Genomic DNA, 21,224 nt, shown 5'->3' with positions numbered 1-21,224 from the left:
TGCCTTGGTTTTACTGCTGCCTTGTTTTGTCTAGACAGTGCAGAGAGCTGCAGGGAACTTGTCCGATCTGAATCCTAAGACCTATTTTATAGGCTGCTATTAAAATGCATATCCTCGCAGGTAGCCGTCCTGGGGCTGGCTTTCTGGCCCTGTGTGTGTGGCGGGCACAGAACCACTGAACGAGAAGCAAGCTGCCGTTCTTGCCCTACCAAACCCTCTGTGGACCGACCCCAAATTTCAGGGGAATCCATTGGTAGAAGAAGGCTTGGTATCGGCATTAGAGAACTGAAGTTTCTCTTCCTTTTCTTTGGACTGGCAGAGAAGTGTTTTTTTCTAGAAACTCCTTAATTCCCCTTTCGCTCCACGCCGGAAGGAGCGGTGGGCACCGGCGGGAGGCGGTGGCAGTGGGGACGCTGCCCAGGAGGGGAGGTTGGTGTAGGAGATGCTGGGGAGGTGTAGGGGGGATGAGGAAGGGGGCTGGCAGAGGACGGGGCTGCTCCGGAGGGGAAGTGCCTGAGCCCAGTGCCTTCCTCGGGGGGCTGCGGTGGCGGGGGCAGCCCGGGATGCTGCAGGGGCACCAGTGCCTTCGCTTCAGGTGCTGCTTTGATCCTCACTGCTGCTGCTCCTGAGGGCCTAGCTGGTTTCTGACTAAGCGTTCTGCTTTCATTGATGGTTTCTTCTCTCTCTCTCTCTCTCTTTTCTCCCCTGCCTTTCCTCCTAGAAATTTCGAGTAGATATGCCAGGATCAGGCAGTGCTTTTATCCCTACGATCAACGCCATCACAACCAGCCAAGACCTGCAGTGGATGGTCCAGCCCACCGTCATCACATCCATGTCAAGCCCTTACTCTCGTTCGCACCCCTACGGCCACCCGCTGCCCCCGCTGTCCTCAGTGGCCGGACACACAGCCCTTCAGCGACCTGGTGTCATCAAAACCATCGGGACCACAGTGGGACGGAGACGAAGAGACGAGCAGGTAACCACGGCGGGGGAGATTCCCCCTGCCCTCCCTTGGGATCTCCCAGCCCTGCAGGGGAGCGCCGAGGTCTGTCCCCTCGGCCGTACAAGCGCTGGGGTTTCTCAGGGTGACGCAGGGTGTAAGCCAGAGGGTGATTCTAGTGCTGCTTCCTCATCGTATGGTGAGACTTACCCAACCTCCATCAAACGCTTCGCACCGCTGGGCCGCATTGCGGCTCGGTTTCAAAAGCAGGTGAAACTCTGAAGTCGAGCCCTGGGTTTCACTTTGAGTGTCTCTGCCACTCTAGGCAGGGTGAAACCTTTGAGCAAGCGGAGGAGCTTTTACACGGGTCCTTTACAAACCCGACACCCGAATTACATCAGCTGGTGTTTTATATCTGCTCTGTGGCCGCTAACGCTTCTCTAGTCTTACTTTTGGGTGATACCACCACTACCTGCCAGCACTGTGCAGGGAGGAACAGCTTCCCTGGAGCATCTTGACTCTAGTAGCAAGAGCCTTCTGGTTGCCTGTGTTCTAAACCCACCTTCCCACTACAAACATGCTAGCACTGGATCTCCTTCCAGTGGTGAGGTGGGGATCCCATAAGCAGAGACTTTCTACTCCCAACCCAGTGCCATTTTCATAACTGGGATGGGGTGGCTTGTACCACTGCTGCCCTGTGCTCCGCCTCCTGATGGGACCATTGAGCTAGAACCCTTGATCCGGTGCTGGAGCAGGGCAGTGGACTAGATGCAGGCATCTCATCTGCTGGAATTCCTTTCAGCCCTCTCAGTCTCCTCTTGGAAATAAACAGCCTTCTCAAGGGCTGTCTGGTGAATAGCTATCCACAGTGCTAGGCTGATTTCTTTGGGGGAGAAAAAAACAACAAAACAAAACAAACCCAAAAGGTCTGAGTAATCTAGCTCGCCCTGAATTATTCCCAAGCAGCAGTTGTGTGGGTCGCTGCAGAGCAGTGTAAGGAGATGCACTGCGCACCCTCAGAACACGAGCACACGCTGTTGCATGAGGTCTGTTTCTAATAAGACTCCACCAGCCCGACTTTTACTTCCACGTCATCTGTTTTGATTCACAGTCGGATTATTTTATACGGACTCGCTGTCTGGTTTAGACCGAATGGGCAGGAAGGGGTTAAAGTTGCTTGTCCGGAGTGAGCTACACCTTCTGTGCACACCCGAGACCCCTTTTTGGGAGAAAGGATGGGGTAGCCATGGTGGTTTGGGGTACGTGCCAGCCCTTTCCACCAGCCGGAGCTACCTCCCAGTTCCCTGCGTGCAGGGCTGGTATCCAAAGCCAGGGAAGCTCTCATGAGAACTGGGGGAATAATTAGCAACAACTAATTTGTTTGACAAATGCTGCCTCTGTGTTCACAAATTGGCCGTGAAGAGATCACCATATTCTCCGCTTTATTTGTTGTTGGGAGTTATTTGCTGAAGGATGCCTGCCAAGCAATTCCTGGCCTGTGGCTTGTTTGCAAGCCGTTCATTGTGGGTCATTCAAAGCCAAGTCCTTTTGATTAGACACGTGCTAAGGCAGTACCCGGGCGCTCTACCGTGGCTCTTTGGCTCAGGTTTCCGCTGTTGGTGCTTTGAACGCTGCATCGGAGTGCCTTTTTGGAAAACATTGTGTAACGCTTTATGAAAAGAGCCTGTTTTGATGAACGTTTCTGCCAGCGAACGCACGTATTGGGCTTGGACAAGCTACAGATAACGCTTACAGCAGGGGCACGAAGAGTGCCAAATCCAACTGCTTTCAAACAAATCCAGCAACCGCTGACAGAATATTCCTTTTTAGACCTGGTAGAACGTTAAGCACGTCCAGATTAGGGGCTTCAGCTCCAGCTATGAGATTTTTCGCAAAGCATAGCCTCCGAGACAGATAATTTAAAAATAACTGAAGGCCCCGGGAGGAGAAATTTCGGTCCCAAGATATTTCAGTGAGGTCTGTGCTTCTGAAGCACGAAAGGGCTCTGGGAAACTGTACGCAGAGGCCCCAAGTCAACACAGAGTCTGTGGGCACGCTTAACGCTGTGCCGTATCGCCAACACTTGTGTGCAAATACATTTTTACCCTGCACACATGCGGGCTGGGAACCAAGCAGGCAGGGCCATGCTGGGGAGAGTGGTGCCTGCGGGAGCTCCTTACTGGGAGGGGAATATGCCAAAGCCCCGCTGGCTGCTGCCCAACAGGGTGGAGGTGCCCCCCACCCCGAGATGGAGCGCTGCGATCTGCTGATGGAAAAGTTTCAGGACATAAAGCCCATGTCCTGAAGAGCTTGTACTGCTCGGTGCACATCCAGGAGCTCGCGCTGCATGCAGGTGAAATCGCAGGCACAGGCTAGATCCCCTAAAATAATTTTTTTTTTTTAAAAAAAAGCAGAACTGAGCGAGGGGAATGCCCAGATGCTGAAGTAATCCCCAAAACTGTGAAGATTGAAATTAAGGAAATAAAGCAAACCAAAACAAACCAGAATGAGGTTAGAGTAAAACTAACGCTAAAAAGAAATGGTAATAAGAAGGTGAATGTCTCATTTGTGATTTTGACAGTCCCTAAAGATATTAAAACTGAAAGCTCTTAGGGAAAGGTTTTTCTTTCCATTCTCCGCTGGCTCTAGGTGAGATCCCACACGTGCTTTGCAGGGCGCTCCTTTCGCTTTCATTTGCAGACCCGGGTTCAAAGCCTGGTGAGGCTGAAGCACAGGGTGTGGGGTCGGTCTGCAGCGGAGGAGGGATGCACAGCCCAGCGTGTGCCCTGAATCCCCAGGGCTGGTGGCTTCTCCCAGCTCCATGTGGCCACAGCACTAAGCTGTGCAGCCATGCCAGCTCCCTTCACGCAGCACTCTACCCGCTCCCCGGCCTTGGCGGCAGTGCAGACCTATCTGCTGCTGGGATTTGTAAAACCTCATCTCAAACCCCAGAAGCTAGGCCTGACTTGACCAGATCTTGTGGGCTCCTGCTCACTTCCTCTGGTTTCGCAAATGTCGCTCGATGGGTTTCTATGGAATTGCTCCTGATTTACATCAGCGAGGATGTCAGCTGGCCTCAGGAAGCCCTTGATATCGCTGGAGCCTTGCCTGCTGATGCAAGAAGCACAGTGTGTTATCTCGCTGAGTGCTCAAAAATCTGAGGTCAGATTTTTGGGTGGTATAAATCACTGTTGCTTCATGGACTTCATGGGAGCTCTGCTGATTTCCCTGTCTCCCCCTCCACCCCATCCCCGACCTTCAAGCTAACAACTATTTTTGTGTGGGAAGCAGCAGATATTTTCTTTCAAGAAAGAGGCACTTACAACATCGTGCTCTGCTTTTGCTTAACGTACCACCCAAGTTGTGAAACAATCAGAGCATCTTTTATCTGTTTGGCCTCGGTGCAGATTCACTGTCCTCTTACACAATCTTCCCCTTGCTCCCCGCTCCATCTTCACCGGGTCTTAACAGAAGGGTGAGGAGCAGGCAGAGATACTGCGCGCTTTCATCTTCTGCTGACATCAGTGAAGAGGGGGAGTGCTCAGCATCCTGCTGGATCAGACCTTTTTCCTTTGCGTTGCGGTTAAATCCTCACAAACTTCAAGGAATGCCTTGCTCAGATCTGATTGTGGGTTTTCTTGGCACTTGCCCACAGCTGTCGCCCGAGGAAGAAGAGAAGCGAAGGATCCGGAGAGAGAGGAACAAGCTGGCAGCTGCTAAGTGTCGTAACAGGCGTCGAGAGCTCACAGAGAAACTCCAGGCGGTACGTGCTCTGCATACATTTCTCCTTCCTTGTCGCCCACCCTTTGGACCAGCTCGCAGGGCATTGCTTGCTCTCCCTTCAGTAGCATGTTTGAGGAAGATGCAACGAAACACATGCTGTCTTCCCCTTCCAAGGCTGCCTGGTGGTGTTGCTCCTACATTAATGGTGGTGAGGGCTCAGGCCTGGAGCTCAGGAGCTTAAATTTCCCTTGCTGATGCCCAAAATGTCCTAGGAGCTCGCCTCCCAACTAGCACCAGTCTCACTACTGTTGCTATCCCTCTGTAAGTGGAAATAAAGATGATGCATGCCTCAAAGGCAGGCTTTGGGAGCAAAAGCACTGAAGACAGCAAGATCATCCAAAAGCAGTAGAAAACAAGGCAGATGTTATGCGTACATATTAAAGCTACATCCTTTAGGCTAATCTTTCTTTGGCGAGGGTAATTGATTTCCTACACAAAGAAAGCACCGCAGAGACATGTGGTCTGGTGCCACAGGGGAAATAACTAGTTAAACTGGAGAAGGTAGGGATGAGTGCAAGAACCATGGGGTGGGTAAGGGACTGGCTGAAGAGGAGACAAGGATGGGTTGTGTTGAAAGAAGCTGGAGGGAAGGCCCCAGCACTTCTGCTCAAGAACCAGCCTGGGGCTGGTTGTATTCCATCATCCTATTAACAAGGCACAGCAGCAGCAGTGAAAGCATGCCAGTGAAACGTGCTGCTGACTCAAATTCAGCAGGTATTCTCAGTGTAGGGAAGGCAGGACATCCTATAGGAAGAACTTAAGGATTATCATGACTAAAGGAATAGAATCGAAAGGAGTGCAAAGTGGGAAGTCATATGCTGAAGGACTGAGGGTGAGTACTTCTGTAAAATGGTGAGCTCCTCACATAGGAAGGTACTAATTGCTCCCAGATTGACTGTAAGCCATCAGTGTGATGTGACCATGGGAAAGGGAAATGTATCAATCCAAGGATGCATCAAGGGAAGATCCAGTGGAGATGAAAGTGTTACTCCTTTATGCAAGAGTCAGGCAAGTGTCAGACCTTACCTGGAATACACACTACAGACAGAAAATTGAAACAGTTTAAAGATTGCTGTCTAAGAAGTGAAAAGAACGTGACTTACCCAACATAAAAAAATATGAGAGGAGATCTGAGTCCTCTCTTAGAAGTGTCTATTAGGCAGATAGCAAGGAGAGAACAGTTATTTAAGTCACAGGCCAAGAAAAAATGCTAGAAGCTGGCCATGAGAAAATTAAGGTAAACTCATGAGAAGACCCCTAGATCAGTGAAGTTTGAGAATAGCTTACTGGTAGACACATGAAACGCAAGATGCTCGGCTCACAATGACCTGGTGCATGCTTGGCTCCTGAAGAGTCTGGGAACTGGACTCAATGGCCATGTCCCAGGTGAGGAGCAGTGCCAGAGCCTCTGATACTGAATTTTTCCCTTTTTGTCTGCAGGAAACTGAAGTGCTGGAGGAGGAGAAGTCAGTGCTGCAAAAGGAGATTGCTGAGCTCCAGAAGGAGAAGGAGAAGCTGGAGTTTATGCTGGTCGCTCACAGTCCTGTGTGCAAAATCAGCCCTGAGGAACGTCGGAGTCCACCATCCAGCAGCCTCCAGAGCGTTCGGACTGGAGCGAGCGGAGCGGTGGTGGTGAAGCAGGAGCCTGTGGAGGAAGAGATCCCATCTTCCTCTTTGGTCCTTGACAAAGCCCAGAGGTCTGTCATTAAGCCCATCAGCATTGCTGGAGGTTTTTACGGGGAGGAGGCACTCAACACTCCCATCGTGGTGACCTCAACACCAGCCATCACTCCTGGCTCCTCCAACTTGGTGTTCACCTACCCCAACGTGTTGGATCAGGAGTCTCCTCTCTCCCCGTCTGAGTCCTGCTCCAAAGCTCACCGGAGGAGCAGCAGCAGCGGTGACCAGTCCTCGGATTCCTTGAACTCTCCCACCTTGCTGGCGTTGTAATCCCCCTGCAGCCCCCCATTTTGCCGGTGTGTTACATTGCCCCCCAGCACCATGGGGGGAGCCCCTCTCCATGGGATTAGAGACAAGCACAGGATCGTTCAAGCACAAGGGCAGCAAGAACAAGGATGGGGAAGTGCTGCAGCTCCGGGAAGCAGAGTGAAGACCAACGCCAGCTCCCTGGAGGCAGGAAACGACAAGGGTGGGACTGACGTGCCAGGACTGTTTGGAGAGGGTGATGTCCCCTCTGTAGGGCTGCCTATGGAAACCTCTTCATGGCCATAGTGGACTTGGGGAGCACTCCTGGCCAGGACTGAAGGCGAGCTGCAGACGGTTGCTAGTCATCCCTTTCCTTTGTGAATTGATCTGATTGGTTGTGCTCTGTGCTTAGATCATTCTGGTTAGTTGATCTTACAACTTCTTTTTCCCCCTCTCTCTCTCTCTCTCTGCTTATCATTTCCAATGTTGTTGATCCCATGACATTTCATCCAGTTGCTCTGAACTCTAAAGGCTTGTTAGGATCTTTCCTCTTGGGACAGGCTGTGGGAAACTTGTAGGGGGATGGCTGGGAGGTCTGTGGGAGAGAGAACCAAGAGGAGCCCGAGGGCTCAGTGGCAAGGGCAGAGCTTGTAACTCTGGCCTGGGGCACAGACACAGCAGAGACAGCAGGAGGCTCATGCAAAAGCCTTTTTTTTTTCTTTTTAAAATATAGATATATTTATCCCCTTGGGCTCCTCAAAAAACAAGTTAGCATCTCAGGGCCAAAGTAGCATCAGGAAAGCTGCTGGGCTGGCACTTAACCAGTATCTTGGCAGGGTTTTACCCCAGTTCAGTGGATATCAAATCTGCTGCTTGTTGTTTACTTTTCCTGGGCTGCCCGCTGTCTAGAGAGTATTGCATCTTCCTCCCTGTCAGGGCTCCTGACTCAGAGGCTGATCTCTTCCTGTTAGTAAACCCTCCCCTCCCCTTGGCCATATTTGCAGAACATGCTACTGAAAAAGAGGTGGCACCACGTGCCTATAAATCTAGGATGGAGACTGGCAGCAGATAAGAGGGCGAAACTAGCTAGCTGTCCCCTTGCTGACTTCTTCATTGTTAGGAAACAAAGCAGCGCCCATCCACCAGTTGATAGTAACGTGTGTTGTTTGCTGAGAGATTCCCAATTTCCAAGGTTGGGGAGAAGGCAGCGGTCCAACCTCCAGCACAGGCCACGAGGTGCTCCTGACCAGCCAGGAATGGCATGGTTGAAGTGATGACCTGTTTGAACTAGAACAGAGCTTCTGATAACCTCTGGTTATGAATGACAATTTGCTGTGGAAGAAAATCAATTACTGTTATTTGCAGCTTGGTCTTTGGCCTCTTTTTTGTGTTGTAATTGACCTGGTTTTGTTGGGGTTGATTGGCCTGAAGACAAAAAAAATATCAGAGGGCTCTTCCCCTAGCCCTGGGTCCTGTCTTCTCCAGCCTGTGGGCTTGGCTGCTACTTCTAAGTACTTACAGAGGGCACAAGCTCTCCAGTGCTGATGTTCACTACTGAAAACAGTCATGTACCTAATCTATTCCCGCTTGGATCCGAGCTCAATTCCTGTTGATCTCAAGGCACTGACAAACCATGACCATGTGCACACTAGGGTTGCCCACCTGGCCAGCGAAGCCACTTAGTGGAGAGCTGTTTAGTCCTGCCTGTTGAAGCTGTGGTGGCAGCTATTTATTTTGGCATGAGATTTTCTTGTCCTTTTATATTATTATTTTTTTTAATCGACTGAAACCAGGGTATTTCTTGGTCAGGCTGGACCTGGAGAAATGCAATATGCGATTATAGGGCCAGTGCTGTGAGATACTAAACTGCTGCAGTCCCTACCAACTCTACTGGGAATTAATAGGGTTCAGTCTTGTGAAACTGGACCTTTACTCAGCAGGGCTGGCTTCCCTCAAGCCCTGGCCATTGACCATTCCTTGAATTATTTCAAAGGGACACTACTTTGGCTCTAAAGGTGGCTTTGCTTTTTTATTATTACTATTATTTTTAAACCCAGGTGTTTACCAAACCTGCCAAAAATAGAAAGATATGAGTGATCTTTTTGCTTCATAAAGCTGATTGTGATTCAGGCTTTTTCTTTATTGCTTAAACACTTCCTTCATTGTTCTGGTGCTAGAGGTTTCAAATTGAGCTTACACATAAGTAAAATTGATGAAGGAGTTCTCTTCTCCTTATGTGAACATCAGAACTTATTTTTTAACAAAGTAGACTCTAAACTTCCTGTAGTTAGCACAGAAGATCCTGTTTTGATAGGGTTTTATGTAGGTCTAACTGTCTCTGTTTTGACAGATGCTTGTTTGGACCAATCTGGATTGAGAATCTAAAACTGTTCAATATAACATCTCTGTGTGTCATTTCCACCCATTTTTGGGCAGAATGGAACACTGCCAAATGGTGAATCCTAAAGTGATGCAGCTACTTTTGAGGCCAGCTGCCCAGGATCAGGAGAACAGGACCATTCCTACTAGGGGTTTCAGGAAGTCAGGTGCCTCCTCAAACCCCAGTGAGCTGAACTCCTCGTGGAACAACAAAAGCCAACCTTTGCTTTTGCTTGCTGAATCATTGCCAAAAGGTGCTGCAGCTGGCCTTTGCCCACTGCCTGCTGCCTTCTCATTGACCTTCTCAGAGACAGGACAGGAGGGTCCCCTTTCCTGTGCTGTGATACTGACAGGAGCCATATGCAACTGCCTGGAAAATTAATTTTCCACTATCTGGAAAAAGCTCTGAATATCTTGTGCCTGCCTATTTTGTCCCTCAGCCCATCTGGGTTGGGATCGCTGGTCTCCTGCCTTCTGTATTTTGGGGATCAGCCTTACTTTTGTTTAGTTTCTGGCAGACAGGTACAGCTTGAGCTCTGCTGCTCTTTTGATCTGGCCCTACATTCTTCTTTTCAGGTTTACTGCTGTGCTTTTTGGGAATTGACTGTCTTCCCCATCCCCAAAACAGTATTTTCCATGAGTACCTTCCCTGCCAATTCATAAATGTACAGTGTCTCCATGTTCTGCATGTAATGGGAATGTGGGAGCTGTTATGACTGGTGTCTGACCAAGAATCGTTGAAGTCAATAGAAAAAGGCCCAGGGAATTTCAGCTGGTACTGGGTCAACCCCCTAGTGACTGGCCCAATGAAGCCTCCAATAACATCTTAAATTAATCAATGCCAAACTGGGAGGAGCAGTAGCAGCTGCATTGAAGGAAACATTCAGCTTCCAGGTGATATTTGTCATTCCAATTTTGCCCTCGTTCCTCCTTCCCCCTTTCTAGTTGTGGCATTGCCTTCATCCATTCCTTTCTCATTGGTGTGGAGACTGGGTAAGTCTCAAACTGCTGGTGGTGTGATGGGATTTGGGACCAACATACCAGGGACAGTAGCTCTCTGTTGTGTTTTTATAATTATTATTTAAATGATCTATTTAGTTCATCTGAACCTTTAATTTTGCTGCTTACTGTATGTAGGATCCACCTGGCCTTCATCCTAAATGAAAAGAAAAAACTAAATGAAAACAAACCGAAGACACCCCCCTCCTCCCTGGTATCTTATTATTTATTGGCAGGCAGCCGTCTTGTGCCTGCTCCAGCAGATCTGCCCGCCATTAATTTAACATCCTCCCAACTCACATTCCTGGTGTTTGGTTGTTGCTTCTTTTTTTATTTTCCCTTTTGTTGTTGGTTTGTTGGGGTTTTTTTCCATTCTAAAACAGACTTCTGAAATGTAAGAAATCTTATTCTTATGATACTTACAAGTTCATTTTCATTAGGAAGGCCAAGTCAAACATTTTAAGAGGTGGGGGGAACAATCTACATTTTATTTCTTATTTATTTATCATGTTTACATCTTTTTTTTTTTTTCTGTTCAAGACTTGGATATAATAAAGAAAGCATTAAAAATACTCCAATCTTCTTTTTTTAGGCTATTATTTTTTTTCCGATACTTTAAATAAAAGATTCTGGGTTTTGTTGTTGTCTGTATAAAATGTAAAAAGAGATATGTTTCTAAAGATGCATTATCATTCCTCTGTGAACAGTAGGTGGAGTTGAGGACAAATCTCAGAATACAAGATAATAATAAAATCCCATCCTGTTTTACTTAATTGTTCCCCTCCTATCCTGTATGATTAAAGGGTTATTCCACTTTCTTGTTTGTGGCTACTTGATATTAAAACCATATTAAAATGTGTAGAAAATAGGTATCCAATTGTTTTTGCTCAGTGAGAGGATAAGATGTTGTATATATCTTGATATACTGTGTAGTTCAAAGTAACATCGATAAGGGATAGTGCATCTTTATTAGAGCGATAAGTTACTAGTGTCACTAAAGTCTACTTTAAGATCCTCAGATACAGAAAGGGCCTAATTCTGATTCCACCCTCCTGGGAGCAAACTGAAAGCATCAGTAGCGTTTTGCTGCTGCAAAGCGGGTGTTGGAGGTGGAATCAAGCCTCAGTGATTAACAGGCGACCATGAGGATTATTGAAGGTTTGGGGGCACCATTTTCTTTCTTTTTTTCCTCGAAAGTTTTAGATCATGGTTTTTCTTTTTTTGTCTGTGGTGAAATAGTTTCTGCCAAGGAGGTTCTTAAAGGTGAATGCTGAATTGGGACCCTTCTTTGCTCATTGTGATCTTGATATCGTTCCCAGAGAATCTCAGCTCTGAGGCAGTCTCTCTGGTGTTGTCTCTCTTCTGTTCTTGTTATTTTACTGTAATACAGGCCTACAGTATTTGCACTAAAACAAAAAGCTTGTTAGAGAAAGCTTGCTGCTATGAAAGAAAGAACATATTAAAATGGTTTTGCTTTTACAATTTTAACTGAGTAGCATTTTGTAGAATAAAATCAATTTAGACTGAAAAGAAAAAAAATGACTTTTCTTTTTTCCTCTGCACCTTCCCCCCTACCCCTGCTTCTTTTTTTTTCCTCCCATTACTCAGTGGTGTGATGTTCCTCCCCTTCTCCTTTGGTGCTCAGTTGTAATGATTGGCTGTATTGTTGACTATGCTGCTGAGAGTTATGACACTTGTAAATCTTGTTTTAATGACATTGTGGACACTCTTTTGTATAGCAAGAGCTAACTGGAGTTCTTCTCTCTCTGTTAATTGAAGTCATTAAAAAGCTCCCTTTGCCATGAACAATTAAAAGCTTGCATGTTCCTTCACTATGAACAAATGGGTATGGCATTGCCAGGTGCCCGGCTGTAGCACATTTCAGGGTGTCTTTGATTAGAGCAGCTGCAGTCCAGACAGCTGTTGGCTGCAACAATGGTAAATGGGGCAGAGGCTAGCGGGGCAGACCACCTGGGCTAAAAGGCAAATAATGCATTAATCCTTTCATCTTGGCTTCAAAAGGAAAGGGATAGAGCTAGAAAATGCATGCTGAGGTGACTTTATTATTTTCATTTTTTTCCAGTCCACCTTCTCAGCCAGAAGGACTGAAAGCTTCTGCTCTGAAAACGTGGGGTGGGGTGGTGAGCATGGTTGTTTGACTGGTAGTAAGGAGGATGTTAATGTGGGATTCCCTTGCTCACCTGGGAAAAGCTGCAGTCTCTGGAGTGGAAGGAACCCAGATATACCAGGTTAGGAGTGAAGGATGTTATATTTGAGTTTTTTTTTTTTTAAAAAAAACCAACCCAAAAAAACAAACAGTAGTGGGCAGGAGATGTTAGGTGAGTCATGGCTAGCCAAGCTGGCACCAGGCCAAGCTGCTCCTTACTCATGGGTTTCCTGAAGAGTAATGTCTGCTTTGGCTTCCTGCTGGTCCCTGTCCCTGTCCTTCTCTCTTCTCCCCATTCCCCCACCTTAATATTTATTTATTTTTTAACCCCTGTGTTCTCACAGTGCCATGGGGAGGGAGATGAGAGAGGTTGGAGTAAGTTATGGGCTTGGTGGATGAAAATATTTGTGAAGTCATGGGGAATGCTGAAGGTATAAGTCACCAGAGCAGGGAATACATGCACATGCCTGTGTGAAGTGAGCTCAGCTGTCAGGAATCCATATTGTAGGAAAGTTGACGTGAAGTCGACATAGGATGATAGGGGCTGTAGAACAGGAGCCAGCCTTAGGGGTCAAGTACTCTGTGGGGTCAAGGATGACACAGTGGGTGAGGGAGAGCCTTTGGGAGGCTTTTTCCAAATGTACTTGTCCTGGTGGGGATGAAGGAAAAAGTAGTTATTCTGGGGGCATGGCAATTACAAGCAAATATGCCAAAGGACACAAGAGCATCATCTCTTAATATCTATCTCCACAGGCCTCGGGCATGGGGGAGTCCCCATTTGATCTCCTACTGCACATAGGCTTTCTCTAAGGGGAGTGCCTCCAGGATTTCCTGCCTTACGAAGGGCTTTCCCATTACACTGGAGCACAAAGGCATCCAGCCTCGATTTTGTCAAACCGGCTCCTTTGGCAGCATATCCCCCCTCCGCCCCCTTCCCAAAAAAAAAGGCTAGCAGGAGGATACGTTCTTGCTTGCCTCCTTCCAACCTGAAGTGCTCCCTGAGCTCCTGTCTGCTGACAGCGCCCTTCGAAATGGCTTAACGTTGCTCATCTGCAAATGCTGGTTGTGAGGCCCGGCCTCCCACCCGATTTCCTCCCAGCACTGGCTGGTCGTGACTGCCTTTTATCGTCATTAGCTCACAGACGCTGGAATGCCCGCACCAGTTACTATAATTTGGTTTTGAAGGATAAAATTACACAGCAGAGCAAACTGTTTTCTACCAGTCTTCTAGCTGTGGGAGGCCGAATTCTACCACATTCACATGGAAATTGTGTTTTTCCCGACATCCTCATCTCATTTTAGATCTCCACTTCACGTAGGGAATTTCCCCTCCTTCTGAAACAGGCTCACCGTCCCTCCACCCTGTGATGCCCAGACCTTGGCGTGCAAGTGAGGGATCTGTGTGTTACAGTGGGGTGGGCAGAGTCATGCTGTAAGAGAGAGCACCCGTTCCTTTTGCAAGGAAAAGATGTGAGGGGCATCTGCACCAAGAACTCTTCCATCAAGATTGGTACACCTCCCAGTGATGTCTTTAGTGTGCACAAGAATGAAGAGAGGGAAGGTGAAATTAAGAGAATGGCAAATTCTCTTTTGCCTGTCCGCTTCCCATGATGTGAGACTCATCTCTGGGCTTTCCTCAGGTCACGTTTCATGGTGAAGTACCAAGAACTGGCTCATCTCTCTAGGCAGCATGTGTGGGAAGTCTGGTCTTCTTACCTATTCAGTGGAGGGGAGACCCTACCTGGGGCAGAGCCTTTATGGCAAGAAAAAGCCCAGAGGAGTGACCTGAACATATCGTAACAGAGATGGCAAGTTGTCAGATGAAGGCTTTTGGTGATAATTTATTTATTTTTTTAAAAACTTTTAAAATTTTGTCTAGAATCTGCAGGGGCATCTACAAGAACACTGTAGAAATTCTGCAGCCAATGGAAAGAGTAAGCATGTGCTAAACCTGAAGAAAGCTTAATGGCAAGCAGAGCTGGAGTGGGAGTGTGGGGGAAAGGAGAACATCCAGAATGCTCGTTTGAAGTGATGTTTCCACTGTCATGTGGGAAGGATGTGACAGAGGAAAACTGTGACACGGTTATTGCATCAGATACCCCGAAGTGGAACAAATGATGCATTTTTTAAAAAAAAAACCACCACCTTATGGTCCTACTCCTACTGATGTCTACGACCTGATCCCCCTGAAGTTTCATGTCGTCATAACAAGCTTTTGAATTCAGTTTCAAGAATCCAGTGTTTTCTGTTCTGTTTCACGTAGCAGAAGTGAGGCATGTGGCAGAGCTTGGCCACTGTCAGCACAAGGAGCCACACAGACAGATTCTTAACCTGGGTGGAAGTGGCACAGTTTCATAAGACTGAGGTTTAAAAGAAGGTTTTCCATACGTGTTCCAGTGTAGTGAGATCCAAAACATCTTGAGAGGATTTTCCTTGATGAAGACAGGGCAAGGCTGGAAGGAGAGGCCAAGAGAGCTGGGATTGTTTGGCCTTCAGAAAAGAAGGCTCAGGGATCTTACCAAAGGGTGTAAATACCTGATGGGAGCAGGGAGAAAAGGAGATGTTGTCATACTCTTCCCAGTAGTAGCAAGTGACAGGATGAGAGGAAATTACCACAATTTGCAATAGAGGACATGAAAACAACTTTTTCACTGTGAAGGTGATCAAAGACCGCCCAGAGAGGCTTGTGGAGTCTCCATCCTTGGAGACATTCAAAACCTGACTGGACATGGCTCTGAGCAATCTGCTGTAACTGACCCTGCTTGAGCAATGGAGTGGACTAGACACTCTCCAGTGGTCCTCACCAGCCTCAACCATTCTGCGTTTCTGCTTTTGATTCCATGTAGTCCAGAAGGAGTATATTGCGAGCTTATTTCTTTACCCCTTGCAGTGCTATCATCTCATTTGAACTCCAGAATTCCTCTGTACTAAATATCAGCTTTTTTGATGCTGGCTATGTGAGGTCAAACAGATAAGAACTAAGCTGGGAGGAGGATATCATGGCAGACAAGAATGTAAACTGTTCAGCCTGCTGCAGTGTGAGTCTCAGATTTCCCTTTTTATTTTGCATGCTCCATTCCACAGCCTAGTGGGGGGGGGAAAGAGGGAGACAGGCCTTACATGGCCGTAATCGAGTACCTGCATCCCGCAAATGACTGTACAACTCTGCAAGTTCACAGGCAGTGCCAGGAACTGTTGCCTACTTGCCTTTCATAGGCTCTCCTACCATTTTTCCTCTCTCAGGCAGAAGTTGTTTTTCAAGTTCCCTGGAAAGGTAAATACGGATCTGCAGCTGGTGATCCTAGGTGAGCTCATGGGTCAGGCACAATCCATCAACTGAGCACAGAGGCTCCCCCTTATCCCCCAGCCCCTTTCTGTAACCCTAATTGAGCTCCTAGACTCGGGCAAATTCATCAGTGGCTCCCAGTGATGACATACACTCATGCTGGTGATTACTGATGTGAACGGCCACAGCAGGAGATGATGCTAGTTTTGGGCAAAGGGAAGAAATAGGTCAGTTCTTTTCCTTTGGGTAGTTTGAGTTATTCAAGCACTGGATGCTCTAATTCGCCCAATTCCATTTTCAGTTGCTTACATCATATTACTACTCTGAAATGCACTTCACTTAGTTTTGAAACTGTTTATCTCATGTTAATGAGGGTAGAGCAGCAGACGCCAGCCTGTGGGCTTGAATGAAAAGTTAGATGCCAGAGGCCTGTGAATGTCTCCAGTAATCTAGGGGGAAAGGTGAGCTCATGATCCCTCCACATCTAAGATCACCCTATGGTCTAAACCAGGCACAGCCCTGCTCCGACCCCTTAAAGCCAGGGCTTAGGGCAGGGTGTCAGCACCGACAGTGAGCGGCACCAAAGCCTCACGCAGCAGGAGCCTTCATTCTAGGCTGTTCTGACTTAGAAGGCCGTGACCCACTGCTCCTCCCTGGCTGCTACAGGTCATGGGGGTGATGGGAGACGTTACTGCCTTTTGTGGCCTCCAATTGAACATTGTGATTATGAGCCCTGAGGACTGTGATTAAATCTCTACTCTGAGCAATGTTCTTGAGGCCATATGGGTATCTAATTACCTTCTTCACTTTCGGTAGCTGAGGAAATGAAGATCTGCCTGAAACACTGTCTGTGGTGAAAGGGAGGGAATAGGAAAGGAAGGAGAGTGACACCTTCAAAACATCAGCTTCAGGTGCTTCCCTTGACCTTTTATGTGTTCTTCTGCCAGCACCTGCAGCTGGGATGGGTCCTCCTCCGGGAGTGATGCTCTTCCTCCCCCTGCTTCTGTCGCCCTGGTGGAGGTGGGGTTTTGCTAGAACCACAGACACTCCTGGCCAGGTGTTCCCCAGGCAGCTGTGAGGAACAATGTTGTGGTGGCACAGAACAGAAGGAGCTGTACAGTGAAGGTCTTGGCAACTCACAGCCACCCAAAAAGGCACCTTGAATGTAGGAGGTCCTTGATTGCATGGACATACCTGGTCCTAGGGAGCTGAAAGGAAGGACGCTCCCAGGGAATTGCTTGTAAGAGTTTATGGTTGGCTGCCTTGGCAGAGTAGGTCTGTTCTCCACCCGTGGTAATTGTCTGGTCCCTACTTTATTTTCTCACTTGGCTCCAACTCTTAATTTCCCTGTGCAGTTGCTGCCATTTCTCTGTTCCCCAGGATGCTCCACAGGCACGTTTCTGGTGGCAAGGAGGGAGGAAGAAAGACAGTTTCCACCACGGGACTGTACAAAGGGTTGAATCCTGTGACCTGGTGCCATGGGGAAGAAAGCCATTACTAATCCCTACCATGCAGTGGCTCCGCCTGCCCAGCAGGATCAATGGCGCCATCTCGGCCCCATTATGTTGACTCTGAATCAGCAAGGAACGCCAAGGAGCTGGGAGGAGAGGGCTCCTCCCTGTGTGGGGTACTGCTGCCTGCCTGGGACAGTCAGGTCTTCCTTTTCTCCTCCCTGATGTTGGAAGAGGTGGTGAAGCACGGAGCAACACTTAAGCCTGCAGGCTAGCCCAGACCCTAGAGGAGGACAGGCAGAGACCCTGCTGGGGTGCCTGTCAGCCCCAGGAGCGCAGTGCGAGCACGGCTGCCACACGCCCTCACCGCTGAGGCCAACCAGTTCTTCTGGCAGGTGAAGGCAGGGGTGGATCCTGGAGCCATTTCCAAGGAGCAGGCTGGCGCTGGGGAAAGCACGGTGGCTGCAGTTCCCTCCTTGCCCCCACGTTCACATGAGGTTGGGGGTCCAGCATTTAGAAAAGGGTCCTATTGGGAACGTGCCCATCCGTCCCTGTGCTGCTCACAAAGACCAAAGGAGGCAGCTTTTCAGACTATACCATTTAAGGAGTTCCTCAGCTTAGTGAACCTCGGCTGACCTCGGGGTATGCTGAGTTTCCAGCTCAGCAGAGCAGCGTTTCAGTTCAAAGCACGCCACCCAAAACTTCCCTCCTTGCATCTGGGGGAAGGGGGAGCTGCGAGAGGGCGGGCAGCAAACGGCGACCCACAGAAGCCAAGGTGACGTTGGGTTAGTGACTCTCAGATGTAGCCAGGTCCCTTCTTAGGAAGGATGTTGCAGACCAACAGGACCAGCTTGAATGTGAAGCAGCTTCAGCAGCTTTTGGCAAGCGATGGGGCAAGGGGGATGGGAAGGCGCCAGGCCCACAGCACCGCTGGGTGCTGCGAGTCGGGAGGCAGGAGCATCGCCCCAGCGATACAGTGTTTACAAAGGTGAAAAACATTAATAACACGCACTATGCTCCTCCTGTTGTTTCAACAAGATCAAGGTGTGTACAGGAGAGCCTGTGTGTGTATACATGCGCACACACACGCACTCTCTTGGCGGCTGGCGCGGGACGCCGCTTGGCGCAGGATTTTTCCAGCCGGGCTGCAGTCAATACCGACAAATACAGTATAGGTCCCGTCTTGCCCACAGCAGCGAGGGAGCTGCGGCAGGCTCGACGCTTTCCTCCCTCTTGTGAAAGACCCGGGGTGTTTTCGGCAGCGCGGGGAGCTCGGGTCCCAGCCGCCTGGGGTCCCAGCGGTGCCTGGTCCCTGCTGCTGCACCGAGCGAGTCTGGGGGGAGCGACACCCAGCCGGGCGCCTGCCTCCCCGCCGGTTCACCCCTGCGTGCTCTGCCTGCCTGGCGTGCTGCGCAGGACAGGGGTTCAGTGTAAGGAAAGAAAAAATAAAAGAAGAAGGAAAAAAAAAATATAGTATGTGAGATCATATAATTAAAGATGGTATCAGAATGTCTAATTAGGATGACTGAGAGAACTTGGCTGGGAGACGCAGCCAAGAGCTGAGTTAGTGTGTTTGCCAGTCCAAAGCTCCTTAACAGTAATTAATCCTTAAATGTCCAATTGTTCAGAGTTCAAGGAAACACCTCCTACTACTGTACTTTGTGTTCCTGTTAAGCAAGGAGACACAGCAGGGCGTGTGCCCTTATTCTGTAAGAGCGACACGCCTAGGGGTGTTGTTAGGAACTAGACCGAAGGTTGAGTATAATTATTAACTACCTAAGAGTTCCCAGCATTGCACAATTACCCAGGCCGCCTTGCAGCTGTGCGCTCGCCCTGTTGTTTTGTTTTTTTTTTTTTTTTTTTTTGGTAAAAAAAAAAAAAAAAAACCAATTCTTTTTTTTTTTTTCTTTCCTGGATGTGCTTTACTGCAGTTGCTTGCAACCTAACATTGCGATGCTGCCATTGTTCATAGTGCTTGTCACTTGAAGAAACCATTATGGCTTTCTAAGGTCTCAATAGTGTTGTTATTGAGTATCTTTGAATAACTAGTTGAATTTAACACACTTAGGAAATGTGCCAGAGGGTAAAACAAACATCACTCCCATTCTTGCATGTGGCAGCTGAAGTGGCAGTGAAGAGGTCTGTGAAGAATGCCACCTCATCCCTTGGCCAGCTTCCAGTTTCCCCTTCCCTGTGGAAGGGAAAAATCTATGAAAGGAGTTATATGTTACTATGCTGTGCCAGATTGTGTGGTTTGCCTTTTTTTTTTTTTTTTTTTTTTTTTTTTTGGGAAATAGAAATGTTGAGCTTTAGTGGTGCATATGTACAAATTATATCGGAGTATCATCTGCTCCCCTTCCAGTGTCCTTCGTGCACTGAGCTGGGATGCATTAGTGGGGCTGAGAGGAGCGTATATCTGTATATACATACCGTATGAAAGTCAGAGCTCCTCACTGAAACTCAATAGGCTTATTTACATCAGTTGCAAATTTGACCCAGAGATTTTTCCTTTGTTTTGATGCTGTCAGCGACTCTTGCATTAACATAAAAGCCTTGGCTATTTACTCTTGTGGGGTTTTTCATTCTGTTTGCATTTTTGAGGTGGGTTGTGTTGGTTGTTATTATTATTTTTTTTCTTTGTTGATATTAACTGCGGGGGAAAACCTGACGGAAAGAGACACTGGTTTGACACAGTAGGTGAATCGAACTGCTTCTTTTCCTACAAGCCTTGTGCTGTTGTGGGACCCTCGTCCGGGCTGTCACTGGGGCGGTGGGAAGGGTTGCTCAGGCGCGGGCAGGTTGTGATGCCCACTGTGGGCAGGAGGGTTTGAGGAGCAGAGCCCCCTGCTCTTCGGTGCCTTCAGGAGAGCCCAGCTCAGCAGTGGCACCACATCCCACTGGCAGACGGGAGGGAGTTATGTGTCATTTCCTCAGATGCAGCATCATCTTTTAAGTCGCGTTTCTGCGTTTTTATCCTCTCCTGTCTTTTTTTAATTGACCCTTTCTGGCGGGTGTGGCGAGGGCCCGGCTGGGAGACGGCTGGCCAAAGTCGCTTCTGCAGGGGATCATTAACTCGGGCGTCAGCCAAGGCCGTTTAGTGTTTATAAAACTCAGACAATTAAACACGGTCGCAGCCCTGAAATGCTATAATTGGAAAGCAGCCTGTGACGATGTCCACCAAGAGGGACCGGCTGCCCGGCACCGAGGCGGGATGGGCGGGCAGGGCCACGCCAGGCTGGCCAGGCCTGGCCTGGCCGGGGCCACAGCACGCAAACGCCCAGCCGGGAGGGTCCCTGCCCTGCTGAGCCTACACGCTACCGACATGAAAACAAAGGCTGGGGAGGGAAATGGAGGAGAAAAGGGACTTGCCCCAGGGCCACCCGACAGCAGAGAGATGGCTCAGGTGCATGGGCCAGGCCCCTGAGTGCAGGGCACACCGTGCCTCTGCAGGACCATGGCCAACCCCTATGCCAGCCTGAAGCTGGCTATGACATTGCTCCTACAGGCGTTTATCAGGGCTTGATGGCCCTCTCCTGCCAGGATGCTGTTTTGGGAGGGAAAGGGGCTGGCCTTGTCCCATGGCTGCTGCCTGGGGATTTGGAAATGGCCATTAACAGGGCCCTTGGCCCCAGGCAGGCTTTGGAGCGGCAGCCAGTTGGGAGCATGGTGGCTGGGGCTCTTCCCAGTTTATACAGTACTCCAGCAACCTGGCTGCCACTCTTAGCCAGTTCTGGGTACCACAGTACCAAACGCCATTGATGCTTGTTCCCTGCTGGTGACTGAACGGCCACTGGGAACTGTGTCAGGCGGCTGTTGAACATGCTCTCCAAGCAGATCTATGTCTTCCATAAAGTCTGGCGTGTGGGGAAGATGCTGAGTACCAGACTGGGATCACCACAGCGCTTAAAGCTCTGCAACTGACTCACTGTTTTACCATGAGCACATCACTTCACCTTTTTGTGACTCAGAATTTTCATCTATCAATTAGGGATTTATGAGGCTTAATTAAGGTATATGAAGCCCTTTGAGATCCTTGCTTGAAAGATGCTGTGCAGGCATAAAGTGGTGTACGCAACGAAGAAAACAAGAGAAATTAAATGCTCCAGACAAGAGAGAAGAGAGGGCAGGTTTCCCAGCTTGGTCACCCAATTACTTGCTCCTTGTTTGGATGGCAACCTCACTTTAACCTGTGGACAAACGAACTTGTTCACCCCTTCTTGCAGCAGACAGGCGATGACGTGCAGCAGCGTCTTACTCATTAGTTAGCCTTCAGTCATCTTTCCAGAAGTATGA

At 48.7% G+C, this 21,224-nt stretch overlaps 1 protein-coding gene across 1 annotated transcript; it reads left to right on the top strand.

The window, feature by feature from the left end:
* The first annotated feature begins 725 nt into the window (after positions 1-725).
* FOSL2 (FOS-like antigen 2) lies at positions 726-11,842 on the top strand. The gene is made up of 3 exons (XM_014951063.1): positions 726-976; positions 4,596-4,703; positions 6,164-11,842. Exons 1-3 carry the CDS (start codon positions 737-739, stop codon positions 6,671-6,673), a joined length of 858 nt encoding a protein of 285 aa, XP_014806549.1. The 5' UTR covers positions 726-736; the 3' UTR covers positions 6,674-11,842.
* Positions 11,843-21,224: the final 9,382 nt, after the last annotated feature.

The sequence above is a fragment of the Calidris pugnax genome, unplaced genomic scaffold (genome assembly GCF_001431845.1).
Source record: "Calidris pugnax isolate Ruff unplaced genomic scaffold, ASM143184v1 scaffold24, whole genome shotgun sequence".
NCBI classification, from domain to species: Eukaryota; Metazoa; Chordata; class Aves; order Charadriiformes; family Scolopacidae; genus Calidris; species Calidris pugnax.
Note: the sequence above shows the minus strand (reverse complement) of the source record. Positions and strands in the feature narration are given on the sequence as shown.

Excerpts from the sequence above, each read along its gene's own strand:
- FOSL2 (XM_014951063.1), top strand. The coding sequence starts at position 737 with ATGCCAGGATCAGGCAGTGCTTTTATCCCTACGATCAACGCCATCACA. Across the intron at positions 977-4,595 it reads GGAGACGAAGAGACGAGCAG|CTGTCGCCCGAGGAAGAAGA; the intron begins GTAACCACGGCG and ends ACTTGCCCACAG. Across the intron at positions 4,704-6,163 it reads TCACAGAGAAACTCCAGGCG|GAAACTGAAGTGCTGGAGGA; the intron begins GTACGTGCTCTG and ends TTTTGTCTGCAG.